This window comes from Panicum hallii, chromosome 4 (genome assembly GCF_002211085.1).
Source record: "Panicum hallii strain FIL2 chromosome 4, PHallii_v3.1, whole genome shotgun sequence".
Taxonomy (NCBI): Eukaryota; Viridiplantae; Streptophyta; class Magnoliopsida; order Poales; family Poaceae; genus Panicum; species Panicum hallii.
In genome coordinates this window covers 18,641,456-18,664,814 of record NC_038045.1, presented here as the reverse complement: position 1 = coordinate 18,664,814, position 23,359 = coordinate 18,641,456, and the positions used below count along the sequence as shown (strand labels likewise).

General features: G+C 43.7%; 3 protein-coding genes across 6 annotated transcripts; 1 reads left to right on the top strand and 2 right to left on the bottom strand.

Moving 5' to 3' along the window:
- Positions 1-2,597: 2,597 nt before the first annotated feature.
- On the top strand, positions 2,598-14,722 carry LOC112888744 (4-hydroxy-tetrahydrodipicolinate synthase 1, chloroplastic-like). 3 transcript variants are annotated; one of them, XR_003227911.1, is made up of 5 exons: positions 2,598-2,965; positions 3,080-3,157; positions 12,572-12,756; positions 13,391-14,151; positions 14,247-14,722. XR_003227911.1 is itself a non-coding variant. In XM_025955057.1 (3 exons), exons 1-3 carry the CDS (start codon positions 2,865-2,867, stop codon positions 6,189-6,191), a joined length of 1,104 nt encoding a protein of 367 aa, XP_025810842.1. In that variant the 5' UTR covers positions 2,611-2,864; the 3' UTR covers positions 6,192-6,407. The 3 variants fall into 3 exon arrangements, 2 of the variants coding, with proteins under 2 accessions (XP_025810842.1, XP_025810843.1); XM_025955057.1 differs by lacking the exons at positions 12,572-12,756; positions 13,391-14,151; positions 14,247-14,722 and adding an exon at positions 5,267-6,407 and having other exon boundaries at positions 2,611-2,965; XM_025955058.1 differs by lacking the exons at positions 2,598-2,965; positions 3,080-3,157; positions 12,572-12,756; positions 13,391-14,151; positions 14,247-14,722 and adding exons at positions 3,164-3,896; positions 5,267-5,277; positions 5,379-6,407.
- Positions 14,723-18,625: 3,903 nt separating this feature from the next.
- Positions 18,626-19,980, bottom strand: LOC112889049. The gene is made up of 3 exons (XM_025955527.1): positions 19,894-19,980; positions 19,517-19,728; positions 18,626-19,386 (listed from the first exon to the last, which is right to left on the bottom strand). Exons 2-3 carry the CDS (start codon positions 19,560-19,562, stop codon positions 18,806-18,808), a joined length of 627 nt encoding a protein of 208 aa, XP_025811312.1. The 5' UTR covers positions 19,563-19,728; positions 19,894-19,980; the 3' UTR covers positions 18,626-18,805.
- A 110-nt stretch (positions 19,981-20,090) lies between these two features.
- Positions 20,091-23,062, bottom strand: LOC112889048 (phosphatidylinositol 4-kinase gamma 4-like). 2 transcript variants are annotated; one of them, XM_025955525.1, is made up of 5 exons: positions 22,841-23,062; positions 22,577-22,713; positions 22,364-22,486; positions 20,708-22,273; positions 20,091-20,616 (listed from the first exon to the last, which is right to left on the bottom strand). In XM_025955525.1, the coding sequence occupies exons 4-5, from the start codon at positions 22,043-22,045 to the stop codon at positions 20,239-20,241; spliced, it is 1,716 nt and encodes a 571-aa protein (XP_025811310.1). In that variant the 5' UTR covers positions 22,046-22,273; positions 22,364-22,486; positions 22,577-22,713; positions 22,841-23,062; the 3' UTR covers positions 20,091-20,238. The 2 variants fall into 2 exon arrangements, with proteins under 2 accessions (XP_025811310.1, XP_025811311.1); XM_025955526.1 differs by having other exon boundaries at positions 22,364-22,482.
- Between the last annotated feature and the right edge of the window lie 297 nt (positions 23,063-23,359).

The window sequence follows — 23,359 nt, the reverse complement described above, 5'->3', positions numbered from 1 at the left end:
ACCTTAGCAGTTATACCTTACCAACGTGTCCTTTGTAACGGTCTCATAGTGTGCTTGCTAGTCATCTCACCTAAGGAAGTGTGATGGGCAACTAGCGTGGCTCACGACTTGTGGGTAAAGTTATGCAAACTCTCGAGAATGTAAAACTGGTATACTAGCTGTGCTCACGGTCATGAGCGGCTCAGATCCTCCGTCTGATTAGTGGGGTTTATCTTTGTGGTTTGGCTTGGTTTTCAGTAGTCTCATGATTAAATTTGATTAATTATTACGTAACTCGGGTTATGGTAACTCATCCACTTATAGTAAATAGTTTTAATAAAATTCTGTCAAGACTAAAAGCTAATGCAGTTGAGTCAGCCAACCTTAGAGCCTCATAGTTTGTGTTATATTTGCTGAGTACAAGTTGTGTACTCACACTTGCCTCTTCCTCTCTTCTGTTCTCTTTGGGATATCTTCGACTGCTGCCCAGTACCAGGCGACGTGGAGGACTACATCAGCGGACTCGACGATTTCTAGGCGTTGTCTCCCAGCCGATGTCCCTGTGGCGCCCTATCCTGCATGTATTTATTTTACGCTTCCGCATTCCTTGAACTGATTCTTGATTCAGTTGTAATGAAGATATTCATTTATAATTTATACGCTTTTATTTCAAGATACGTGTTGTGATATCTTGATGATTCTGTTGTATATATGCGTGACTTGATCCTGGCGCATATATGATTGCTCGGTTTATGTTCTTATAAATCGGGTGTGACACGAGTGGGGTGTGCATCGGAAAAGTCCGATTTGTGCATTCTGCATCGACTGTGTTTAGTTGATTGATGTGTCCTATATCGGCTGTGCCTTAGCTGATACCTGCCTGAGGTGTAAACCTAGGTAACTACTTGTGCACGCATCGGTCCGATTTCTCTTCGGCAAAATTAGTTGATAGAGGTGTAGCCGATCGATGAGTAGTCGATGGGCGTGTGGCCGATGGGTGTGTAGCTGACGGGGGTGCAACTTACAGGCGTGTAGCCGATTGATCCCTGGTATTTTACAGAAAAGACCTTAGAAAGAAACAGAGGCTTGCAGCTGGGTCCCTAATCGACTTGAACAAAAGAAGCCGAGCGGCGGCAATCAAAATTCGGCGAGGAGGCTCACCGGCGGTGAGGGAAAGGTGGGAAAAAAGGTTTAGGAGCTCACGGCGGACTTGGGGGTGGTTGGAATCGTAGAAGGGAAGCTCGGAGGCGGCGGTTCGACTAGAAACAGAGCTGGCGTGGCGAGGTTCCGAGGGCGGCGACGGTGTTCTGGCGACCGAAGTGCTTTAGGGTCCAACTTCAAAAGAGTTAGGGTTTTGAAATTATTTTTAAAAGCCAACAAATCATTCAATTTCAAATAAATCCAAAATAAATTTTACCTCTTTAATGAAGCCTTGAAGTATTTACACTTCTTATAGTGGTTAAAGAGTAAAAACACGTTTGCAAATCAACCCTTCATACATTTTTGAAATTATCTCCCATTTACACGCAATTTACAAAAAGAACCCTAATTTTTCCTATATTACAGAAATACCCTTTAACATGTATTTAAGTTTTTAAACACATTCATCAAAGAAAACACAAACTTTGCACTAACAAGCACAACTTCATACTAGAAATTAGTGTGCCTAGCTCCTAAGTACCTGAAATGTCACACTGGCGACATCGACAACCACAAGAGTACCAGTGGCAATATGTTCTACCTTGGGAAGTGCCCGGTGAGTTGGCAATCACTCAAGCAACGAGTGGTGGCTCTGTCATCATGTGAGGCAAAGTACGTTGCAGCTACCGCGGCAGCAACTCAAGCAGTCTGGCTCACGCGACTACTCGGTGAACTCATGGGAAGGAAGGCCGAGTGCGTGGAGCTCATGATGGACAGCAAATCGGCACTGGCACTGAGCAAGAATCCCGTCTTCCATGAGTGGAGCAAGCATATCGAGTTGAGGTACCACTTCATTCGCGACTGCATTGAGAAAGGATTTATCGACGCCGACTACATCAACACCAAGGACCAGCTCGCTAACATCCTGACAAAGGCACTCGGGCGAGCAAAGTTTCTAGAGCTGCGATCCAGGATCGGGATGATCCAAGTACCCTCAAGCAAGGCACACAAACTTAGGGGGAGAATTGTCGAGGGTTTTAACCCTTATATAGGCAGTATCTAGACTATTGACTAGTCGTAGTTAGCAGCACGCTGCATTTACTGCTTACATGCAGCCATGCATCAAGGCTTCTTTTGCTTGGATCTTGCGCCTAGTCTTGTACCCAACGCCCCTTCACCGTAAACTTCTCTACTTAAATCAAAGCTCACAGCAGCTACCGAGATCTAGTCGGAATCCTAAAGCAGACAACCAGTACGTTCATTCTCTCTCATTGTAGGCAAACCACTCGGTTGTGCTTGGAACCACTCATTAAGTGGGTTTCCAACAATTACCACAATTATATTATGCTCAATTAACTAAAACATTACTATCAAAACTTTGCAGCACAGGAGTGTTCGACAATGGGAGCAGGCAGATTAATAAAGTGTTGTTGTGCTTGTGTCAAGCGACAAGTGGGTTCGTGCGTAGGTAATAAAGTGTTGTTGTGCTTGTGTCAAGCGACAAGTGGGTTCGTGCGTAGGAGTCCACCAGCGAGGAATCCTGATCCGCATCGTCCACTCCGCCTCCGGTGCCAGCACGCTTTGCATTCCAATCGCTCCCGCACCTTCTCCCCTGCCGGCCGACGACGGTCACCATCGGGATTTGCTGCCCGCCCCCATCGGCCATCGTTACCGCCTCCCCCGTCCCCTCCACCTGCCAGTCGCTATCTCCTCTCGCGCGGGCCGGGCTCAGAGGAGGATGAGCAATGGCTCACCAGATGCTCCTCGGTACCCTGCGCACCAACGTGCTCACCGATCCCACCCGCGCCACCGGCGGCCGCGCAGCGTCCCCAAGGTCGTCCGCAAGGTCAGCAAGTGCCTTCACCTGCACACCGCAGAAAACATTTATCTGTTCGATCACGAAACAATCCTCTTTTTCGTGGAAATGAAGGAAAATCTTTTGGTCTTGGATGTTGCACAGAATAGGCAGAGGGAAAATTGCACTGGCAGCCATCTCAGACGATTATCTTCCGATGCGAAGTACTGAATCGAAAAATCGGTAACTTGCTGAAGATAATTGGTTCCTTATTTATTTATTATTATTTGATCGTAGACTTGCTGGTGCATGGTCATAGTGCCTGTGAATCACGCCTTAAAGGTCTTAACAAATGTTTGCTCTAGTTGCCCTCGATGGGGCACCAGTTGAATATAGAAGCCAGTTCTCTTTACACAAGCAAATACCCTTCATATGGGACCTTTAATTGTCAGCAGCACTTGCTTTGTTTGTTATAACCATGTTAGGTGATCTTTTTTTTTTTGAGGAAACAGGAGGGGTGATGAGCCCCTACTGGTTATATATTAAAAGACAAAAGGAGGTAGAGTTTGTACACAAAGCTCTCAGGAGACAAAGAAAGAAACAAAGAAGATCAGAGAGAGAACAGAGTCTAAGCAAAGATTCGTAGCCATTCTTCTAAATGTTGTTTGTGTTTTGCTTTTACTCGGTGCAAAAGCAGTCCGAGCTCTTTCTTGAAGGCAAAGCGGCATCCCTGGATCATTGGCTGTACTCGTTGGTAAATAAGATCATTTCTTGTAGTCCAGATGGCCTAGCAAAGGAGGATAATCGAGCTCATAAAAATAGGAGATTGTAGCCCATTTCTAATGATTTCCATGGCATCAACAGTCGAGGCTTGTGTGGGTACATGCACATGAAGAAGATCCCAGTAAATCTGTGAAAATGAGCACTGGAAGAAGAGATGCTCAGAGGTTTCCTCAACAGAACCGTGGCATAAGACACAGTGGTAAGAGTCCAGGGCCATATTTTTTCTTCTGAGAATGTTTCTTGTGCTTAGTCTGTCTTTTAAAAGACGCCAACAAAAGACCTTGTGTTTGTTTTGGCAACTAGATTTAGAGAGCCAATTGAAGGCTGGATGAACTTGTGCATGTCATGTTAGCTGTCTGTAAGCCTTTGTGGAGGAGAAGTGAAGGTTGCCCCAAATGTAGGACCAAGAGTCAGGTTCATGAGAAAGCTCTACCGAGTTCAAGATTTGTTCCATTGACAATAGCTTATCATAAGCTGGTTCTGAAAGAGGCAGATGGAAGAGGTTGTGAAGGGGTTCAGTAGTCATAGCCCTCTGAAAAGTTATGCTTTTCTTCTTTGAGAAGGAGAAAAGCTCTGGAAATGATAAGCTAGGGATCTGATCTAGCCACATGTCTGTCCAAAAGAGACAAGTTGTTCCATTCCTTAGATCCACTTTTGCAAGCCCTTTATATTTATCCAGGAGTTTTAGAATGTCTCTCCACCAATAGGAACCTTTTTTTACTTGGTTTGGTAACCTGCCATTTCTGTAGTGTTTCTCCCAGATTAAATTGACCCAAGGTATGTCCATTTTGAGTTTAGGTGATCTTTGGTAGATAAACAAGGCCTGAAGTTGTTTCACAGACCCTTTTGAGTTTACATGCTACCGTGCCTGTAAGAATATGACCTCTAGGGAAATTTTTTTGCCAATACCCAAAATGTTCATCCTAATTTCCTCCATACTAATTGTTCAACTGCAAATTCTTGTGAGGTCAGGTACCAGCGGACAACCAGAGAGTGCCCTGGCAGCTAGTGCTGTAACAGCTTTTAATTATGTTTTTCCTTCTCGATTAAAAAGAACCACAGCTTTCATGCGTATTCTCAAAAAAAAAATGTTTGTGAGGGATGCAACCTGTCAGCTCTCTGAAGCCACTGAGGAGCAGTGAGATTTTTAAGTTAATTTCTTGTATTGGAGATAAAGCAGGAAAATGGCAACATGAAAAATGAGAACTATCCTTAACTTCAAATTGTTTCAAATGCTAGTGTTGATCAATTCAATGTCATGTGTAACCCATCTGCTTAATTCTTTATTCTCAAGGAAAATATATGCAGTTCTCGTAGCTCTGTCCACTCCTTTGTAGCCTCTGCTCCCTGGCATAATATGTGTCTAAAACAAATTTGCATGCTCGGTATACAGGTACCTGTAATTGCAGTTTGAGTTAGTTCTGCTTAATGAAGTAATATTGTACAGTTCTTCTAAGTTAACTAGAATGATAGTTTACATTCGGTGGTTTTTGTGGCATAATAGTCATATAAATCCGTGATGCATGTTATCTGCTGCTGATATATGGCCTTCCTCTGCCCGATGCATAGGACATCAAAAGGTGACATCACAAGCCTCAGACTAATCACAGCAGTCAAAACACCTTATTTACCAGATGGGAGATTTGATCTCGAAGCATATGATTATTTGATCAATATGCAGATAGAGGGTGGTGCTGAAGGTGTAATAGTTGGAGGAACAACAGGAGAGGGTCACCTTATGAGCTGGGATGAGCACATCATGCTCATTGGGCATACTGTCAACTGCTTCGGCACTAGAATTAAAGTGATAGGCAACACAGGAAGTAACTCAACTGGAGAGGCTGTTCATGCGACAGAGCAGGGATTTGCCGTCGGCATGCATGCAGCTCTTCACATTAATCCTTACTATGGGAAGACTTCAACTGAAGGAATGATCGCTCATTTCAAGGCTGTCCTCCCTATGGGTCCAACCATCATTTACAATGCTCCATCAAGGACTGGACAGGATATCCCGCCTCCAGTTATTGAAGCACTTTCAAGTCATCCAAACATAGCAGGTGTGAAAGAATGCGTCGGACATGAGAGGGTCAAGTGCTACACGGACAAAGGTATTTCAGTATGGAGTGGCAATGATGATGAATGCCATGATTCAAGGTGGAAATATGGCGCCATTGGAGTTATCTCTGTGACTAGCAACCTTGTTCCTGGTCTCATGCACAGTCTCATGCATGAAGGGGAGAACGCGACCCTAAATGAGAAACTGTTGCCTCTGATAAAATGGTTATTTTGCGAACCAAATCCGATTCCTCTGGACACTGCTCTGGCTCAGCTCGGGGTTGCAAGGCCTGTTTTGAGATTGCCATACAAGGCTCTTCCTCTTGAGAAGAGGGTTGAGTTTGTCCGGATTGTTGATGCTATTGGACGGGAACACTTTATTGGAAATAGAGAGGCAAGGGTTCTCGATGATGAGGATTTCGTCTCGATCTGTCGGTAAATACGTGAGTTGTCTTGGTCCCATGTATATTGATGAGTAAAAGTAGTGTCTTAGTATGATTGTTTGCTCTTACCCTTGTGGTTATTTCAGCACTTTCTGTTCATACTTAGTTGATTTATCTGTAAAATAAAAATGGATTTGTATTTCTGTAAAAGAAAATGGTTACCCTAATGAGAAACTGTTGCCTCTGATAAAATAGAAATGGATTAACTGGTATCATTGTGAATAGTTTTTTTTTGTTTTGCTATCGCGTGTTAACATGACGCTAGTCTACGACTAGGGAGCAAAATTGTTGTGATTCTTTTATCAAAAGTGCTTAAATACACTAAAAAAATAAATGAAAACCGGCAGATTGGGCTCTCATATAGCTACAATGTAAATATACATGAAACCTTACATGTTTCTCATCATATGATTTCTCTTCCCGTAAACATGCTCCAGGATTTCTGAATGAATGTTGCACCACGGGGATGCAAGAGGGTACCCAGTAGATATTTATGCATCACTCCCTTAGTTCATTTTCTTTTCACTTTTCTTGCTTTGAAATCCGGATAAGTTCATTCTGTTGAGTTTTGGGTAGACCCAATAACCCAGAGAGAAGAAAACTTTCGTCTCAGCTGTGGTTCCTATGCTCGTGGATGCACCAGCTGACTGACTATAGCTCTGCTTGTTCACTGATTCGATTGCAGAGAAGTTCATGTTTCGACTTATGTTGGAAAGAAACACTGATGTTTGTGCTAAATCTGATAATGTAACTATTTTGTGGCTAGCCCATTTTTTCTCGAAAACGTTAGATGGCTGGAGAACTGCACGTCATTATATTAATAGATAGAAAACAGCCTGATTACAAGCCGATTCCACACCTGGGGTTAGTTTTTTTCAAAATGTGATTTTGTCTTTCAATTGAATTAGCTGGATATTCAGGTAGTAAATCAATTGATTGTGGTTTGCTAGATTGCAAATAGATATCATGGTCCTCACAGTTCCCAAACCAAACAAAGATGGGGTTCATGACATGTTTCCTTTATTAATTGCTCAGTAAATTCCTAACTTGTTGGTCCATTTAAAGAATTTTTCATTCAAAAATGTCAAAATGATAATGAGAATAGTGATGTCGGTATTAAACAAGCAACAAACAAATTCATCATACTTTTCAGGGGCATTAAAGTCTTTCACCTCTCAAGATAGACCATCGGTCTTATGAAAACTTGAAAAGCAGGACCGATAAACGGCTAGCTCTTTCAGGCAGGTGCATACTTACCTTATGGTATGATATACTTTTCACTTGAACAAATTCGATACCTAAAATGAAGATGTGAGAAAATATAGTACTTAGGACTATCAGATTTTTTTTAGAAAAACTCTCAGACCTTATTCATACTCCACCCACAAAACAGTACAGCAACAAAGCCCATCTAAAGCACCACAAACTAATATATCTCTACTACTAAAAGAACGATTGGGGGATAATTTAATTTTTTGGTGCGACGGTAGCACTCCGTTCATTTGACCCGATCTCCTAGGAGCGATCGTTCTGCGTCCCGCTCCTCTCGCTGTGATGGCTCGACGTCCCGCTCCTCCCGCTCATCACACCCACCGGTAGCCGTCCGCTCCCTTGATCCGATGGCCCAGCAGCCTCATCCGGTCATCCCGTGTATCCCACGCAATTCCCTCGCCCACCACATATCGCGGCCAGTTCCTCTCTTCCCTGACGAGTCGCGACTTCTCGCCCCTCCGTCTCGGCGCCGACACATCCTATGCCCATCTCTTGCGCCAGTGGCTGAAGGCACTAAGTAATAAAGGTGCCAACGGCCTGAGCCTCGTGCGCCCGTCTCCTTCACCGGCAGCCTGAGGCTCGTGCACGCGGGTCCTGCGCCGGAGTCCTCCTTCTCCTTCCAGCCTCAAATCCGGTCGATTCCGGTGCTCCACGCCACGTGTAAGCAGTAAAACAGAACCCCATCAACCTCCCGTCTCTATTCCCCCACTCCTTGAGCCCTCCCATGCCCTACATGCCCGCCGCCACCGTCCGGTTTCTGCCGCCGCACGCGTCGCACCCGCACCACCACATGCCGCAGCCGCAGGTAGTCATCCCATACCCGCCGCTGCACCACCCCATGGTGGCCATGCCCCCACCCCGCCACCGCAGTTCATCAAGCACTTCCTGCCGCTGGCCTCGGTCACACTGCGATCCTAGATCCTGCGGGAATGGGGCCGAGGACAACCGGACGATCTAGGTCGGTGACCTCCAGTACTGGATGGGAGAACTATCTCCACAGATGCTTCGGCTCCAGCAGCGAGGTTCGTTCTTTCTCTCTCCTGGTGCCTGCTCCTCCGATCCGGCCGTATCTGTCACATTCGGTTTTAAACAAAACTAAGTGCTACCTATATATAAGCTAGGATCAAGTTTTATACATATAGTGATATCATAAGTTTTATATATATATAGTGACATCATTAGTGAATAATAGTAACAGTATCATGTACTAGAGATATATGCTTAATCCTGGAAACAGAGGCTCCAAACTTCACAGGCAAATGACTGGGGCTGCATATGCCTAGAACTCAGCATTATCTTCAGTAGACTTCACACCTTCTTCTTCTGAGCAGCGGTTAGTAAAGGTGAGTACACTTATGGTTGGTACTCAGCAAGGCTATAAGAAATAACCAGAATAATAATTTAAAATCCATCTTTAAGTTTATTAATCATGTGAGGATCCATGCCGCTCTTGACCGTGAGCACGGCCGACATATCAATTTTAAAATATTTGCAGAGGTTGTACACTTTCACCACAAGTCACGTAAAAGTTCAGAAGAACTTTGGACCCAACCATGTTGTGCTGATTAGGCACAATACCACACTTCCAAGGTGTGATTGCATAGGGATGCTAGGAGGCTTTTACAAAGATTTCCTATTAAGAAGTAGTCCGCTAAGGTTTTCGGAGCAGTAGCGGAGCATAAGCCTCCCTAATTGGCATAGTGTCTTAGCATAGCCCACTTCCTAAGAGGACTGGGTCATACCCCATCCACCGCCATCCCTTTGGCCCGTTTGGTAAGACTGCTTCAAACTAGAGTCTCTAACTAATTAGTCAAGACCAGAGGCATATGGTTCTCGTGGTTGTACTATTTTTCTAGATAGTTCTCCATATTCCAATTAATATAAGGTATTTTTGTAAATAAACATAGATAGAAGGATGGTTAGGGTCACTTGCCTTTCTCCAACAAAAGGTACTCTTATTGCTCTTCAGCTCTTGCTCTCTTGAAACTCTTGATCTTCAAGCTATCGAACATCACTCCTTCTACTCGAAGCAAACATCAGGCACAACCATACAAGCAAAACAAACAAGTACAGCTAAGAACAATACAGCAATCACATAAAAGCTTTAAAAAAGCGTATTAAAGTATTGGGCTTGAATCTATAGATCACACGAACGCAAGAAATGTTGAGAACGGAACTAAGGTTGAAAAGCCACAGCTGTCGAAAGATTTGAATTATAAAAGAAAACAAAATAACTATAAGCTTCATTTATTTTAATTAGAAAATAAATATGAACGATATTTAAAAGAATTATCCTGAATTTTAATTAACTCATATTATAATTATATTTACAGAGTAATACTTAGTCATGTTTTAATCATGATTGTCTATGTTCAAATTACACTAATTAAACAATTAATTTGAAAAGAACATGTGACAGCATCTAAACGCATAACTTTATAACTCGTGTTGAACTAAACAAATTATAATTAAAACACATTCATGTTGGTATTAATCAGATTGACATGAATCATGAAAGACGGAGTAGATACTTAAATAGATATTATTTAGAAAACACTAGATGAGAGAATCTTTATCAAATTAAATCTATATTTAATTTTAAAATAGAAACTACGATACCACAATGCTACTAAACTATAGCTTAGCGTTTTAAAAGACTAATGCAACAAAATCGACCGAAAATGGATTTAAAACGACGAAGATAGGACTAAAACAAGGTTCCAAGGACTTATATGCGAGAGATTTGAACTTCCAGGGACTACACCAAAAGAAACCAAGGGCTAAAACCTAATTAAATCTAAAACACAAGTTTAGATTTGTAAAAATATAGGACTTGGATGGCGGTTTCAAAAATAGAAAAGCTCAGGGGCTAAAACTGAAAGAAAAGGATCTTTTTGTAAATATGTTTGAACTAGATAGGATTGCGGGTTGATTTTGGAGAAACCAAGAGACCTTTTTGTTAAACAACCAAGGCTGGCCGTTAGGTTTGTCTCGGGTTACATTGGATCTGGGCCATTGGATGAAGATCCGATGGCTCAGGGATTTGGTGCGGCTCTGATGGCGGCGCGAGGAGGTCCGGTGGTGGCGCTCGGCGGCGGCCAGCCGGGAAACTCACCGGAGTTGGCGATTCTGGGGCTAGGGGCTTGGTGTTGGACGGGATTTGGCTCAGGAGCGAGACGGGACCATGGGGAAGACAATGGCGAGCTCGGGAAGGTGGCGCGGTGGTCGTAGGGTGTGGTCGACAGCGAGCAGTGGAACAAGTGGTCCGGCGAGCAATTGGGTGCGAGAGAGGCCGAGAGAGAGAGAGAGAGAGAGAGAGAGAGAGAGAGAGAAGCAAAACAGGATCGGGAGGTTTCTCACCACGGCGCGGAGCTCTGGACGGCTCGAAGTTAGCGAGGGCGCGGCGGAGCGGCGGGACGTTGGTGCGGCCAAGCACCGGAATGGCGGCAGCAACGCGAGCGAGCATGAAGAAGGAAAGCGAGGAACGGAAGCGAGGGAGGGAGAGGGAAGGCCGGTGGCGCTCGAGTGCCACCACGGGCAATCAAGGGGGGTGCCTTGATGGGGGGAGTAGAAACGGAAGAAGGAAGCGAGGGGGTGCGGTGGCTCATCATGGGCAATGAAGAAGACAGCGCAAAGGGGGAGGAAAGCGAGCGGGCGTGAGGAGTAACAACTAGCGGAGTGCGTGGTGTGGGGGAGGTGGAGCGGCTGGATGTAGGAGGAGGAGCTGACGGGCGGGCCCGGCTGGCGGTGAGAAAGAGCAGGAGAGGAGCGAGGGAGGTGGGAACAGACCGGGGTAGCAGCTAGGCCGAGCGGCGGGATTGGGCTGAGCAGGAGAAGGAGAGAAGAGGTGGGCTAGGCTGGAAAGGAGAGAGGGAGAGAAAGAGAGTTGGGTTCAAGGTTTTGGTGGGTCGGATTTGGGCTCGTCGGGTTGGATCGAGTTGGAAATGGTTTACTGGGACTTGTCGTTGGGGCGGCCACGGATCACGAATGAGAAGGCGACACCTGCAGGCACCTTGGACTGCCTGCTAGAGGAAGGACCAGATGAAATGGACACGTGTGATGAGTTGTGCAAGAGCAAGAGAAAAGTTTGGTCGCCCTTTTATAGCTGCGAGCAGGGAGCTGGAAGGCCATCTGGAGTTAATATCCGGTGATAGTGGGGCTTGGGCTAACGCCACTAAGGCAGCAATTAGCATTTTTTTTATCGTGGGAATTGAATGAGAGAAATAGTTGTAATCAGTTTCACAATGAGCAACTCAGGAATTGATTGCCCGGCCATGATAGCCATGAGAGGAATGGACGGCGGAGACATGAAAGAGATAATAAGTTCATGTTAAAAAAAATTATGGCAGCACTAGCTAATAGCTGAACGTGAAAGCTTGCATGCTGGCTTTATTAGCTAGATGAGTTGGCTGGTCACAAAGAGAGAGAAATACTCCCAAGGGAAAGAAAATGGTTGAATGGGTTGAGGCTTAAATAAAAAAAAAGTTAATTGATTTGCACAGAAAAGAAGAATAAATTAGCGGTTAGAAAATAGAAGTTGAATTTGCTTGGCTAGATATTGAAAAGATCTCGACCAGACAAAGGTTTAAGAATTGATTTAGGATTACAAGCAAGATTGGGATTAAGAGAAAATCTAATCATATTTTAAAAAAAATTCATTTTTCATCCAAAACATTATGTACTCAGCATGAATGCAAGACAAATAGAACAACCTAATTTAATTTAGAAGACCAACCAATTATTTTCCTATACTAAATTTCTTGAAAAGAAAACAAATTTGGGAAAAATTTTAAATTATGAGAAAATCATTGCTTTTACTTTTCTTTCTGATCACATCCTGAGATCCAACAATTTAAGGGTGTGACACTATCCGTACCAAATCTCTCGAATCCAGTTAGGTTTGCCCCCACAGTTAAGCATTCTAGAAGGCACTACATAATTTTTCTGGTCATGTAATGCCTAATACTGATCGGGCTTTTAAGTTGAATTGGGCATCATATAGTATGGGAGAAAAACGCTTCGAACTTGCATCTGATCACTCAATATTTGTTGGCGATTTGGCTGTTGATGTTACTGATGACATGTTGCTGGAACTTTTTTCTAGCAAATACCAATCAGTGAAAGGAGCTAAAGTTATTATTGATGCAAACACGGGCCGTTCTGGAGGCTTCGGCTTTGTTAGGTTCGGAGATGACAATGACAAAACTCATGCAATGACTAAAATTAATGGTTTATACTGTTCCACAAGACCAATTCGAGTAGGACCAGCTACTCCTAGAAGATCTCAAGGTATTTTTAGAAATTCGAGATTGTTTTGTATTTAACCTGTGTCTGCACTTAGTAGATAAACATCCTTATTTTTTGAATTCCATGATCTTTTCTTTATAATAGTCTGTGCTATACTGCTATCCGATTTATGTTTCGCTACCCTAGAAATCTGCTTGATAATAAATACGCTATGAACTTGCACACATGTAACTAGAAGTTGTAACAATCAATATTGCTGCATGCATGTTCCTTATCGCTTAACACTATGTTTTTCTTATATGGTTATATTATCCTAATATTTTGAGTACATGTTATTATCTGTGTCATGTACACATGTTCAAAATACTCCCATCGTCCAAAATTATTAATCGTTTTGGCTTTTCTAGGTGCATAAATTTTGCTATGCATCTAGACATACATGTATCTAGGTGCATAGCAAAATCTATGCACCTAGAAAAACTAAAATGACTAATAATTTAATTTAGGATGGAGGGAGTAAGTAATAACTGGGTCTGATTTTCCTTGCATCCTGGGGCATTGTGGGTTGGAACTGGGATATAGTAATATTGACAGTTTCTTTCCCAAAAGCATTATATTCTTGGTTATTACTTTTCCCATTTGACATACCTTATGATTTATAATTGTTTATTTTCAGGCAATTCAGGCTCATCTTCACCGAGGCAATCAGATTCTGACTCAACTATGCTTGTCTAAGTTTCCAGTGATTGTTTAATTAAAGTGCAACTGTTTATTTGTACGAGTTACAATAGCCTTGCTCTATTTAACTTGCTTCTTTGGACTTTTTATGTTTCCATACTTTTCATTATTATTATTTTGTAATATATGTTCGCAGAAAGTATACAGTGATAATAAATGCTTTCATATGGATTAATATCATTTCCTTGTAACAGATGTTAATACTAATAAGACATATATTTCCCTCTCTGCATTGAATCACATCTCGAAATATTATCTCTTACTACATAGCGAGGTACATTATGGGATGATTGCAATTGCCATTTTCATATTGGGCTTTATTTAATCTTGACTTTTTTCTTGACCATATTAGTAGCTGGAAAGTTTGTCCTCCCTCACTCCCCGATGGCAGGCTCAAGCTTTTCGAGCATAGACTAAGCAATTTGTTGCCCTTTATCTAAAGGCTTAAGCTGGTCAGCCGTCCTTATCCTCACTGAATGAAGATGAGCTTACTTCCCTATGCATGCAGATTTAATCAAAACCATGTACTGATATTTTAGAGGAACCTTGTTAGTTTTGGACCTTGAGGTATTTCAGTTGAGCACATCGAATCGCAGGTTTCAGAGGTTTCGGGTGACAGGGAGGCGCATATGGGTGCAATGCAACAGAAATTTCATCTCCGTGCCATATAATGGCAAGGCAAATCTGTTTCTGAACTTGGTAGGTTAATTTGATCTGAAATACTAATCAGGTTACAAATCCAATATCTAGCTGAGTTAGTCTAACCTTCTTAAATTGTTAAAACATGCATGCAGGGAAGGGAGAGCATTGCAATGGTAGGTACATATAAATCCGGCTATAGTCTGTTCAGAGCAGCCAGTACAGGTCTGATGTAGATAGATGGTTTTGTTTATATCACGTAAAACTAAACTTCTTAAGATAGCAAGCAAACTGGAGGAAAGGAGGCATGGTGGGAGAATCTAATGGGACGGACTAGAGCCGTTCACGCGCCTAAGGTTTGGCGAGATGCAAGCACTACCCAGGTTTAGGAGGTCTTGATGAAATTTTACTAGTTGCATTGAGTACGCTGACTGTTTTATGTTTATTTAGTGTCTGATCGAGAGATAAGCACTTTTTATAGCCTGCCTACATGGAGATCCAACGAGTGTCCACGTGTATTTAAATGGCTAAAACCTGGTTTTGTAGTTAATTTTAATGCCGATCTCAACATCTCAATTACATCACATCAACGACTTGTTTGTAACTAAGTTGTTGTTGTGTAACTTGAAAATCGACTTCTACTTTTTCTGTATTACATTTTCTTGTTTGATCTGTGCTCGTTGCTTCTAAATGGAGTTTCATTGTATTATGAAGTTGTAGCTCTATTTTTTTACACATCAAATATAATCCGCTAGCATGTTTAGTTTTTTATTTGTGAAACCTTTGTTTTGCATATACTTATTCCGTTCCTATCATTGGAAGCAGCTATACTTTTGTTGTTTCATTAGCTGATGCTTCTTTTCTCGCGCTTCATTTCTCATGCTTCATTTCATCTTGTGATCTCAAAATAACATGTTTTTTCATACTTCTATTGTTGCATTAAAAAAATTCGATCCCGTGGCAATGCACGGGCATGAACCTAGTTATATATAAGGACAAAAGTCCATTCCAGTCCAAATAGTATATTGGCCCACTCAATTACTTTGCGTTCTAATGTGTGACGAAACCAGAGTCACTCCAAAGTCAACATTTTTACTCAAAAGCTTCAAATTCACGTTTTATTTGAAAAACTCCAAATTCAACCTCGTAGGAAGAACAAACAGTGTCATGAATCTTGCTCAATCCCACTCCGTCCTACCGTTCCACCATGCATTGACTAACACCCTAGAGAATTCAGCTAACATAATCAGATTATTTCTCAGGTCCTGCCAATGTACGGTTTTTGCACCATTTATGCACAAGCAGCGGACTTCAAATAAATTACGCATGTTCCAAACATGACAAAAGAAAAGCTTAGCAACACGAAGATCGAATTCACAGGTAGTGATGCTGCTCCATTTACTGATTTCTGCAGTGTCTAGATTGAATGAATTTTGAAATTTACAGTGGGATGAGATGCTTGGTGTAGTTTCACCTGCAATAAATGATCCTGTCAATTTTGATTCACTGTGCTGTTGTCATAGGCATTCAAGTAGGAGTAAATTCCTCGCATGTCATTGAACATTATAATGTTGCCTCATGTGCCAGCCAAAAACTTTGTTTCCCTTGTGTGCCACAAACTGAAATTTTACTTTCCTTCTGTGCGACTTCCATTAATTAGCCATCTGCCCCTCCTGGCAGAAAGTAAGTAAATTTGGCTAGTTGCTCTTAAGATTATGTATCAGATACTTGCAAAATTTGGATAGTGAAGTGCACATATGTGAATATGGATGAATCACTAGAACATACATTCGCATAAGTGCATGAATCTGGACAGATCATTATGGCATACATCTGTGAGACAGAATAGACACTTGACAGAAATTTAAATAACCATTTCCAAGTTTAACTTACACAAGTTGGCGTCAGTAATTCACAGTCGCACAGACGATCCAATTTTCATCACGCAAACCAATAAAGCAAATTTCAGACTCTGAAGCCGCCATCTCCTCCCAACTGCAAAATTAGGAGGAATCCTGCTGCTTGGTTGTAGCAGCTTGATCCAGTAGGATTTTTTAAAAATCTAATCTGTTTATTCCTGTGATCCACAGTGAAATGGAGATAAAAAAATTAGTTAGCTGTAGTGATGTTCAAATGAGCTGTATGGGAGCATCGTATTTTTTTCTAATAAAAGTTTTTGTACTCAACGGAATTTGTACTGTCTACTGAAGTACTATCGATGTTCTATTGAGACACTGGTTGTATGCTTGCAGTGAGGTTAGATGATCTAGATTTTTATTCTTTGAGAAGTGCCAAGCCATTGTGTACATATATTTTGCAGTGTTTTTGCTTTATTGTGACTTGAAACAGGGGATCTGGACAGCTAAGATGGATCCTATGGATACGGCAAGGTCGACTAGATGGCTCCCATGTTCGACATTTATGTTTCAGTGGTCGTGTACTGGTTCAGTAGCAGTGAAGCTAATAGGTAGGGCTTAATGTTATTTTTCTACCTCTTGCTGGGTAAACTTGCACCGTTTCTAAACAATTTGTAAGGCTTACCTGCAGTATAGCATGTAAAACATATGGTTATTTGTTAAGCAAAATATTTATACGATTCTGTGTTCCTGAATTTAGGTGCAGTCAAATCATATGAAACATGTGATTTGTTGTATGAATCCTTTAGTATTAGTGAAGAATAACAGGTTCTAGTTCCGTCACCATGAGCTTCTAGCCTTCTAGCATGGTGCACCCCGTTACCTTCAGTTTGGTACTTGGATTGTGAAATTTACATGATTCAACTATAAGTTCAATCCCAAATGCTTTGCTCCCAACAATGTATAATGTTGGACTGCACTTTCAATACAGGTCCTTGTGCTCAGCAAAAGTTTGCCATTTTAACATTCAAGGTGCAAAGATTTAAATTAGTGAAAACAAATAAACACAAGGTAGTCCATCGATAATCAGCAAGCAACCTTAAATTGTTTAGAATTATATTAAATTCAAAAGATCTATTAATCACATTGATGATTTAGGGTGCGTTTGGTTCAGCTGTGAGCTGTGAAAAAACTGTTGTCAGATATCTGCTGTGAAAAAGATGTTATGAGACGCCTGCTGTGAAAAAGCTGAAAGTCGTTTGATTCAAACTGCCGTGAGTTGTCGACTGTGAAAAAGTTATATATTATCTTTATGCAAATTGACAGTATACAATATTTCTTTGTGATGACCAAATTCTTTTTTCTTTAAATCTTTATTTTATATATAAATATTTGGAGTTAACTTTTTTATTCTTTTTTATTTTTTTATACATGAAAATCTTTATTTTCTTATATATAAAAAGAATTGAAAGGGTATATACGTGACCAATAGTAGGTGGGTAGTTTTCACAAATTTGAAAAAGCTGTAAAAGGGTACAACCTACTTTCAAATTTGTACCAAAAAAAACTTTTTCAAAACAGCTGCAGAAAAGCTGAACCCATTTGGTTCAGCTTCTGCTTTCTGAAAGCAGAAACAAGTTCAGAAAGCTAAACCAAACGCAGCCTTAGATCAAATCCCTATGCTAATCCGTAGCACAAGATCTTGACGCTGAAACGACAGTAATATAGGCACCAATCTTGCTTCAATCAAGTTAACACCTGTCTTGCTATGCATCCTTGAACCCAATTTGTCTTTCACCAATCACCACCAAAGCAGGAAAAAAAAGTACAGAAAAAACTCTTGCTAGAATGCAAGTTGCTACAGGTGGCTCCCGGAATCACTATTCAATCGTGCAATCATGGGCAGGCATGCATGTAGTGATTACCCCGGCCCCAGAAGGCAAGGGAACATGAATACAGGCGTCCAACATGAGGAAAAGGGTTGTCTAGTCCAGCTCCACACCACCCCATACCAATTGTATTTCCGACAGGAAAGCTTACTCCCTACCAAAACTACTATTTGCATATGAAGTGATGGATTTGTTACATTACTGTGCTGAACAACTATTGGCACTACGAGACAATTTTCTTGGCCTGAATTCAGAACCAATCCTATCTTCTATTAGTATTTCCAAAGTAATCCATCAATGACACAAACCCATCACCTACCTAATGCATTCTTCCAAATTCTACATGACCTTAATACAACCAGAAGTCCAGTGATCATAAGCGCATCACAACCATAATTTTTTTTTGTTTTCCATCGTACAGTTGCTGAAATAGCATGAAAGAAGTGACATGGATGCTTAGAAAAACAACAGCAAATTATCAATATCTTATTTTGCAAGCTGTACCAACCAGTCAAAATCGGAAGGAACTACAAGGTCACTGCTACATGTATGAAAGAAACATACTCACTACAGAACATCCAAAATCTGAATTTAAAACAATGCAAAACATGCATAACCGAATCAAATAGGCTTGCAAAACTTGCAAAATTGATGAACCCATAATATCCTTCAGCATATATTTGCTTACGAACTGAAGGAAAATTAACTGTACCACGTTGATCGCTGTTCACTCCAACATGGAAGCAATAATATATTCCAGGTTTATTCTTAGAGAAATTTTATGGTGGTTGAAAAAAATAGGAACGGTCCATCGAGCGACATCAAATGGTTGAAACATAGGAGGAGGTACCAGGGAAAAGATACTGAGTACCAAATTGGTAGTACCGGTACCAAATACGACGGGACCAGTACCTATTTTAATTTAAATATTTTAATTCAGTAAACGGTAAATCGGTAAATTCAGTTTCTCTACTTTGTCTGAGATAGCTCGGCGTGGCTGGGATAGGTGTGCTTCCGTACCGCGTCACAGGTCGTGGACGCCGTCGCCGGCGCGCTCCGGTCAGGCGAGCACTGAGCACAACCCGTACCCCACGTCCCCACATGCGTCCGCCTCGAGCCTGCACATAGGTGAATTCTTGGCTGTTTTATGTCCAAGGACGGCGGGCTCCTCCAGCTCACCGCCGTCGACGGCCGCCGCGCCACCGTCGTCGTCCCCAACAACCTCGACCTCATCAACATCCTCGCCACCAACAACGTCGACATCTCTGTCTCCGAGGGCGAGAACGCGGGGTCCGGCGGCTTCCTCACCTTCGTCGGCAACCTCCTCTTCCTTTCTCTCCTGCGCGGGGCTCTGGGTGGCAAGATCCCCAAGGGATGTCTCCTGCTCGGTCCGTCGGGTACACGTAAAACTCTGCTCGCGCGTGCCGTCGCTGGTGAGGCCGGGGTAGCCTTCTTCTGCGCGGCGTCAGGGTTCGTCGAGCTCTTCGTCAGTGTCGGTGCCTCCAGTCCAGGGTCCGCGACTTCTTCGAGAAGGCCAAGGCCAAGGCGCCCTGCATTGTCTTCATTGATGAGATTAATGTTGTCGGGAGGCAGAATGGTGCTGGGCTCGGTGGCAGCAATGACGAAAGAGAGCAGGCTATCAACCAGCTCTTGACACTTGACAGGGATGGACGGCTTTACCAGCAACAGCGGTGTCGTTATGCTCGCCGCGACCAACAGGCCTCATGTGCTGGACTCCGCTCTTCTGGGTCTAGGAAGGCTTCATCGTCACGTCACCGTTGACAGACCAGATGTTGCCGGACACGTACGAGGGCCGCGGGCGCTCGGAGGAGCGGGGAACGGCGGCGGCGCGTGCTGAACGAGGCGTCAGGATGGGAGCGCCAAACCACGATCTGCGTTCAATTTTTTTTTCAGAGTGTAGAGGGGTTTACGGATAGGAAAAATAGACAATAACTGGAATACCCTTTAAGTTATTTTTCAACTTCTTTAATCAATCTGTCTCAGATCAGCGGTTAGAAAAAATTAGAGAAAAAAGTATCATCAAGTACTACCGGTACCTTCCAATCACCGGAACATGGCTCTTATTCTTAACCTAAGCCAGGCTTAGGTACCCTTCGTGGGCGGCAGAACTAAGAGCAGGTCCAGTGAAAATCAGTTGATAAATATCCATGTCAAGAAACAGTCGCCACAAATACACGATTCACACCACGCTGATAAGGTCTGACCCAACAGGCATATATTCACAAAATGTGCATAAGCAAAGTACTTGAGCAACTACAACCAAGTGAAATCATTTGAGGATACAAACAAATGAAATCATTAGTCTCTTGACCAGTGCCTTGTCAACATAATTACAACAAACTGGATACAGCTGGAACAACTAGATCAGTTATTCTGAAACTCTAAGCAAACTCCTTGTCGAGGTGACGGTCTATGATTTCAGATATGGTTTCTAAGAACATATTTTCGCTTGACCCTGGGAGAACAGCATCCTCTGCTTCCTGGATGATGTCCTCAATCTCAGAGTCTCTATTCACAGTTCCCCTACACAGTACGCGCCCTATGTCAAATGGTGTGAGGCCACGAGCTGCACCTTTCTTGAGAAGCATGGTGCTGATGCACAGGACACGAGCACATTTTGGAGACAGCTCCCACCCATGGAACTTGAGAAGTTTGATGTCCTTTTCAGCATCAAGTGATTTGATGTATTCAACGGCTTCATCATTGAATGGCTCACGGGCTTGGGGCCAGTAGAGCCACTCAAATGTACAATCTTCAAACTGCATAGCAATAGGGCAACATAAGCCAAGTTAGACTCGCAAAATAACTACAATGCACAAACCGAACAGGTAATGTAAGGCAGATAATCACCTTCTCAGGCAAGCAGTAGCCATGATCAATTGGAATCAGCTTGTAGTTGTCACCTTCTTCCTCCTTGTGCACTAGAATATTCCCAGCATGACGATCAGCATTTGCTAACCTAATATCTAAAACTGCTATTTTGTGAACCTCCTTGACAGAGAAAGCTCTAGGACCCATATCCTCAGTGCTTCCATTGTTCTCCATGAACATCTGCAGTGACCCAATCTTAAAGCTCTTCCCCCTATGTATGCTTCGGACCAATGTTGTGGGAGGCACACCAGAAAACCCAACATTGTTACCAGATATACGATCACCAACTGGATGGTCAAGAATATAAGCTGCGACTTCCCTAAATGCTCCTTCCCCTACAATTGTTCCCCTTTTCATTCCTTCACCATCAGTGGACAAAGGAAGGCCCCTTGGGTTGTTTTCAGCCATAGGTTCCTCATCGATAGGCTTAAACACGGCCACAATCTTCTGACCTGTTGCATCTCGCATGAAGTAAACCCCACCTGAACCTTCAGCTGACATCACAGGCAGGTGTCCTTTCTCCAGGCCAGCTATGGTTGAACTTATCATTCTCATCACTTCAGGTGACAACTTCACTTTTCTATTAACAATAACTGGTTCAACAGGAGCAGGCCTAAAACCAGCTGATTTTGCAGATTTCACAGCATGAGCTTCATTTTGCAGGTTGCCTTTCTCCTGTGGATTGACAACTGTGACCAAAGTATCTCTATCAACTTGCTGTGTTCGTACCTTTGCTGGTTTGCGGATGAACAGGTGAATCACGGTATCATCCCTCTTGCTAATATCAGCAATCAGCTGGTGGTCCTCAAGCTCCTCACCATCATACTCAAGCTTGTGATCCTCCGGGTTACCAATATCCTCATCATCCTCATCTGCCAGCTTAGTCTTGAGATATTTGACATTGCGGCTTTGGTCCACCTGAAACTGAAACTTCTTCCCAGCAGCAGTCTCAATGTTAATCACCCGGAGATCAGATAGCCGAATAACAAGGTGCAGAACATTTCCCTCGGCCAGCCCATAATCCTTGACCGGGCAATTGTTGCGTGCCAGCTCATGGCCATCCAGCACAAGCCGCTGCTTCGTCACCACAAAACCCTTGAACCGCTGGATGCGCAGCTTGACTGAGGCGATGGACTCAGATCCCAGCACGCTCATGGGCATGGGCGGCATGCCAGGCACAGCGAGGAAAATAAGAATGGAATCCTGCAGCTGCGACCCGGACAAGCAGTGCGGCGAGCGGCTGGCGTTGAAGCAGATGGGAAGGAAGGCAGGGTCTTCCGGGACTGGCCCGAGGGCGATGACACCTGCGGACGACATCTTCACAGGGAGGCTACTAAGGAGGCCGGAGCTTCCTCAACAGCTGCTACCACTAATATTTACACTAGCACTACCAAGTTAGATTCCGGAAACTACAAAGTGGACGCCATGGAGACGGATATCCAAGGGTTCCTTCCTTCCCACTCAAGGATGGATGAAACCCTCAGAGAGCCGCACAGAACAGCGACCGTGATTACAATCCCATCTCGGGTTCCAGGCAAATTAAATCTGCACAAAAATTAGAGGGCTTTCAGTAAACACAGCAGAAAACAAAACAGATGACAGGGGAAATCGGAAGAGATGGCAAGGAAAACGTACCAGTATTGGGGAAAAGTGGCGCCGAACCGTCACTTCGCCCCGCCGATGGCCGAATCCCCAATCGCGCAGCGCAGGCTCGATGGCCGAATCCCCAATCGCGTAGCGCAGGATGCGATGGCCTGACTATTTGGAGCAATCAGTCAAAGGCTCGCTCAAATCCCCATCCGAAAAAAAAACACACAAATCATAGCAGAAATCAGTGGAATGGCTCACCAGAAAGTAGCAAACCCTTGCGCCCCCCCCCCCTTCCCCCCACCGATCGGGGAGCACACGAAATGGGACGATTCCTTCAATCCGCACCCCCGATGGGGGCTACAGCCCCAACGGATTGCTTTCCTCCCAGCCCAAACCTGCAACGCAGCACCTCAGATCAGATCACATCCCCATCGATCCAATCCCGAACCCCCGCAGCACCACAGGAATTACAGCGGAAATCGCGGGACGGGGAAGCAGGAAGGGCGAGGAGGAGCGGCTCACCGCGCCCGAATTGGAGAGGCGACCGATTTGTAGGCGTCCTCCCAGTCCCAGCCCCCCAAACGAGGCAACGGCCCCCTTACTTCTTGCTCCGCGGTTCACGCAGGGCGGAGAGAGAGAGAGAGAGAGAGAGAGAGAGAGAGAGCCAAGGGAGGAAGGTTTGGTTGGTTTGCAGTGCGCAGCAAGGAAGAGGGAGGAATGGCAAGCCAAGACGGAGGGAGAGAGAAAGGGGAAGGCTGCTGGGGGCAGCTGATTTTTATTCTGGGCTGCGCCGTTACTTGACGGACGGCCGTGACGGTGACGTGCCGGGCCAGGTGCAACTTCCTGGAAGCAAGGGGAGATTTTTTGCGAGACGGTTTTGTCCCTGTGACTGTGTGTGTCGTCAGGGGGGGGGGGGGGGCGCGTGAGATTAGACGAGAGCTCAAGGTCAAAGCAACCTCGCTGTCATTCTGTCAAGGTTATGCGGGTAAGCTGGGTCAGAAATGGCTATTGAATGCTGTACCACCTGCAGTAAAATATTGG